This window comes from Phytophthora cinnamomi, assembly GCF_018691715.1.
Source record: "Phytophthora cinnamomi strain GKB4 chromosome Unknown Contig45, whole genome shotgun sequence".
In the NCBI taxonomy this organism is placed as follows: Eukaryota; Oomycota; class Peronosporomycetes; order Peronosporales; family Peronosporaceae; genus Phytophthora; species Phytophthora cinnamomi.
In genome coordinates, this window is record NW_027150978.1 from 639,849 (window position 1) to 645,393 (window position 5,545).

At 49.7% G+C, this 5,545-nt stretch overlaps 1 protein-coding gene across 1 annotated transcript; it reads right to left on the reverse strand.

Moving 5' to 3' along the window:
- Window positions 1-4,788: 4,788 nt before the first annotated feature.
- Window positions 4,789-5,304, reverse strand: IUM83_15666 (uncharacterized protein; the record flags this gene model as incomplete). Its single annotated transcript, XM_067940500.1, has 1 exon — window positions 4,789-5,304. One exon carries the CDS (start codon window positions 5,302-5,304, stop codon window positions 4,789-4,791), a length of 516 nt encoding a protein of 171 aa, XP_067790611.1.
- Between the last annotated feature and the right edge of the window lie 241 nt (window positions 5,305-5,545).

Consider the following 5,545-nt stretch of genomic DNA (forward strand, 5'->3'; position numbering starts at 1 on the left):
CTATTGGTAGAAAGCAGCATCTTTCTACCAATCAGAGACATGCATATTAGCGGGGCTCTGACAGCCAACCGCTGTCAACCCCTTTCATAGATGATAAACAGTTTTAGCAGATTTAGGAGGAAGATCAATTCACAAACAATACAGTTCTCATTTTACCTTAACCAAGCTACTTGGAGTCTTTATTTGATTTATATTATACTTGTGTACTCAAGTATAATTAACTCAAGTTAATAATAAGTACTTACGCTTCCTCACACACGTAGCGCAACGTGTAAGCTAAAGTAGTGAGCCAAGTTAGACCCACTATAGCTGGACCACCAGATACACCTAAAGTGGAGGAAAAACTTTACTGCAGCTGATGATCTTACTCTGTTGCGCTGTGTGAACTTAATCCGGCCGTTTTAGGCTGCTGTAGGCGCTGCTAACGGGATCGTGAAGGCCTTTGATTCTGTTGCTGAAAAGTGTGGAGCCGTCGCAAGTTTTGTTAACAAAGATGGGCCGGCTATTCATACGCGCTTCAATCGGTTGGTGCGCGTTTATCGGGCGGATGAGCGGAACTCGTTGCGGTCGTCTGGGACCACTGAAAAGTACGAGGAGCGCGACGTTCTGCTAGAAGATATTGTCTGCAGTATGGACAACTGGAAGGAGAAGACAGAGTAGGAAAGGGCAATGGAGAGAGCCAAGATTCAAGGGATTGAGACGTCTAGTGGGTTGATGCGACGTCTTGCTATGGACAAGCTGCGTGGGAAGAGGACGACGATGAAACTTGTGCTACCGGTGATAGCATATCTGTAGACGCGGAGACAGCTGGGCATGGCATTTAGTGCACAAGTATTCCTGCAGGGCCTCAAGCGGTGGGTGCCAAAGACAATGTCGGTCGGAAAAGAGCGGCGCCGATTGGATCCCGCAGGCCAACAAAACCCAGCAAGCGCGAAAACTCAGCGCCGTGCGTGACTCTATTGCACAGGCAATAGATCACGCCATCTCGGACTCGTCAGCCAAGTACGAGTATTTGCGTGAACGGCTGCACTTCGAGCGAGAAGAGCTGCGCGAAGAATTGAATTGGAGGAGAAGCGAGTGCTACTTGAGCAAGAGCGCGAAGAGTGAAGTGAAGCTGCTGATCAGCGCCGTGAGAAGGAGAATCAAGCCTTTATGGTGAAGCTTCTACAGATTGCGATGGGTAAGAACGCCGATAGGTAGATTAACAACTTAGCTGGCAAGGTAGACATCTAGCGACGGCGGTTGTAGTCCGAAATACATAGAGATTTGGTTGCCATGAGATTGCAAATATGTATGGCAGTTTGGGAGCAAGGCGGCTACGAAAACTAGTTTTTCAACTGGTGTTTGACGCACTCGCATCTTCACGTCCCAGTTGATAAATAATCTAAGTGTCTTTACCCTACCGAAGCCCCACTCAACCGCCTCTCTGACTTTGTTCATTCGTGCGTTGAACTCCGCTTCGAGACTTCCATGTGGGGCGAGCGCAAACGGACAGCACAAGTATTCCGACACACCGTAAGCTGGGTCTCCGTAGATAAACTTTCCTTCGAATATATCCTCCGTCGCCATGTCTTCCAACAGCCCGCTCAAACTCAGCATCGAGGAGTCATGCCGCCGCCCTTCGACGGGACCATACACACTGACAATAATCCCATCTGGTGCAGTGACCGCCTACTAGTTCAAGCAGTGACGTCGTGGATGACCATTGTAGACAGAGCGCTGCAAATTTTCAAACAAAGAGGAGGGGTGGACTCGGGCACTTGGACGAGTAATGTATTGCTTTGTCCCATCAACAAAGCTCAGCAGGAGCGTAGTGGGGACCCCTTCGCCGCGATCACATCCCAATAGCTCTGTAGATGCTCTAGCACAGTTGCACGAGCAAAGTAGAGTAGCCTAGCATGCTTCCGATACAAAATAGCGATTTGCTCCTTGCAGATGCGACTATATGCGGACGTCGAACGCCCGAACTCGTCGGCAACCGTAAAGAGCTTTGACGGTTCGGTGAGACGACGGCATACCATTGTTAGGGCCTCGACGCTGGAGATCACGTTACCCTCGCGAGTCCGTAGCTCTGGCTGCGGAAGCTGCAGCGCAATTGCCAGGTAGTTAAGCTGTGATATCGTGAAGTTGTACCGAACTTGCGCGGTGGGATCGTCCAGGGTCCAATCGAACGTGTTGCTGAAGTTGATTCCCGGTTCGTGTTCGAAAAGTCGAAAGCAGTGGTTGGTCATCAGCGTCGACATGATGGCGATAAAACGCTTCTTCTTTCCTCGCGAAGCTATCCACACAGCGCATAGAACCTCTGTCGCTTGGTCTACTGTAAGCTTGGGGCCGACGAACACCATCGACGCCCCGATGAAGAGCGACCACTCAAACTAAACTCAAACTCAAAGCCAGTTGAGATTAAAGGCCTGAAGGCTTTACCCTAACACACGCTAGAGTTTCGTACGAGCTCAAATCCCGCCACGGTACTCCTGATAGCTGAAACTGAAACTGAAAACAAACTCAAACGGGGCTTCGAAAAGTCTCTACTGGTGTAGTGGGTCTAACTTGACTCACTACTTTAGCTTACACGTTGCGCAACGTGTAGGAGGAAGCGTAAGTACTTAGTAATTACTTAGGTTAATTATATTTGAATACACAAATATAAGTTAAGTAAGATAGGATTCCAAGTGACTTAGATTAGGTAAAATGAGAACTGTCTTGTTTGTAAATTGATCTTCCTCCTAAATCTGCTAAAACTGTTTATCATCTATGAAAGGGTTGGCAGCGGCTGGCTGTCAGAGCCCCGCTAATATGCATGATACTGATTGGTAGAAAGATGCTGCTTTCTACCAATAGGATCTTTTGGGTATGTGTGGACCACTAATTGTGGTGGCCCACTTCAATGTATCCATTGGTGTGTCTTACACCAATGTGAGGAAGTATCCAAAACGTTTAACAGATAACCCATCTGTTAAATTCACAAGTGGCTTGTACGTGTAACCCCGTTACAACTGGCTTCTGGATTCAATTCGAAAGTTGGTGGATGCGGGAGGTTACGGATAGTGAACGCCAGGCCGTCTGGGAAACCCTACTGCTTCGCAGCGGAGGAGGCGTGCTTACACGTGGGGAGATCGTCCGGGTTGCAGTGTACTTCCACGTGGGCCGCCGAGTTGTCGAGCGCATTTGGAAGCGTGGAAATCAACTCGATGGGAGATCGTGTAGCAGCTGTGCTCAAGTCAAGAAAGAGTGCATGCGGTAAGAAGAAGGTGGATCGCTGTGTAAGAGAATCGCTGAGATACCTGCGACCGAGCGTGAAAATCAGCGCAGGATTCAAGTCGCGTCCAACATGAACTGCTACCACGTTCGACAGCTAATTAAGGAAGGCTACATACGGAGTTCACTCCGGCCGACTCGACCTCTACTCACAGCAGCACACAAGATAGCGCGACTGCAATTTTGTAAGGACCACGTGAGGAACAATGTGAGCGGGGGCTACGAGTTTTGTGAGCTGTACGGCGTCGTCCACATTGACGAGAAGTGGTTCTACATAAAGAAGATTGGACAGCGCGTTTACTTGCTAACTGGCAAAGAAGACGTGCCACTTGGGAACCCTCCAGTGCAGTTCGTTCAAAGCTAGCGCCACATGATGAAAGTGATGTTTTTGTGCGCGGTGGCACGGCCTCGTGGAGATTGGGACGGAAAAGTTGGCCTCTGGCCAGTTGTGGAGCGGTACATTACGAGTGTAAATTGCCCTGCTGGTGTGGAAGAATTGCGGCTGATCTCGATAACATGGGTTATTTCTCGTCAAATGCTAATTAATGATGTTATCCCGCTATCAAAGCGAGGTGGCCACCTCAGATGAAAAGCGTCGCCATTCGCATATAACAAGATAACGCTCAGCCCCATGTCCTGGAGGATGACGCTGAAGTCAGGGTGGCGGGGTGTTCTGACGGCTGGAGCATAACGCTCCAGAATCAGCATGCTCAAAATTTAAACTGCTTAGATCTGGGGGTTTCGCTTCCATCTAATCGCTACAGTCACAGACTACACCCCGTACAATCCCGGAGCTCATCAAGGAAGTGGAAAATCGCTTTAAAAATACAACAGCAGATACGCTGAACAAAAATCATTCTTGACGCTGCAGCACGTCATGGATCTTATCATGAACTTTAATGGTGGAAATGATTACCGGCTTGGACATTTGCTTAAGGACAAACTGATGCGAACGGACAGTCTTCCAACGTCATTGCCATACGATGCAACATCTCTCGCCAACGCGAGCGCCTCCCTGCTATCCATCGCAGCAAGTGGGATCCTCGTAGCACCCGAAGTCAGATCAAGTGCCCCTCAAGTATGTATTGACATCTTAGATCCATTTTTTTGTGTATGTAGTGCGGCGGAACAAGAACGCCGGCGCCTCTCTGGACTGTGCCTCGCTTAGTGTCAACTCTAGATCTCCAGCACTCCCACAATTTTATAATCAGGAAAATAAACGAGGCGGAGCGCTGCGCAAAAAAAAAAAATGGTCGTCTATTTCCGAACGGAGGTAGTACTTACTTTCCAACCGTCAAAACCCTTATTATTCCACTTGCCTTCGAGCGCTCGTACCGATCCCATATTTTCGTTCTAAGAGCTAAAGACGCTGGTATCAAACGGGAAACTGTCAATTATTGGGATAGTTGGGCTGGTGCTCGCTTCATGTACACTAATTGCTCTTTCGCGCTGTTGGTAATCGGTAGCAATCTCATCTTCGTTTGCGAAACTCACTACTCGGATGCACTGGAGCAGGAACTTGGCCCGCGCCTAGTTCATGGTCCAAACGGCACCCACCTGGTCGAGCTCCACACCCGACGAACCAGTAAAGCCGCCCAGCTGGAAACCATCCGGTGCGCAAACCTTTCCGGTCTTGGTCGTGGGGGTACCACCACAAATCCACCTATCATTAGTAGTGGTTACGTTGATGAACCGGATGCGCGTACGACCATGGTACTGACCCCAGTGCGCCTCCAAGCACTGGAAGCGTTCACCAGATTTCAGAGTGAGAGTCTGCGGGTTGCCGCCGTTACCGCCGTGGAACGGATTGCTCCTCGTCTTCCCGTCCGGGCTAGTAACGTCGATTCCGACGCCATTCACACGCTCGCCCGTGCGGATCGTGACGGAGTGCACGCTTTGTCCAGCGATGGCAAAGCTCGTGTCCGAAAAAAAAGTGCCGTGGGGTTCGCCGAATTCATCGCTCAGTCGATAGATTTCCCAAGCAGCGTCAGTCCCGCTAGCTAGTAGCATACCCGCCGCCGCCACAGCCTGAAAGAAGAACTTCATCGTTGTTAATTGAGTTTCTTGGTGGTAGGTTGGAAAATTGAAGAATGAGGTGCTCGTCGTAGAGCTACCCGAACGTGAACGCGCCAACAGCCTTGGTGTTACAGGTGACTCGATTGTATGGTCACTAAACCTAACTTATGGCATCGATCCTTGCTTCGCACTGCGAAGTTGGCAGAGGAGCTACCGGCTGCAGTGCAGCATCCGGCACTACAGCAGGATAAAAGATAGGATCGGTTGATCG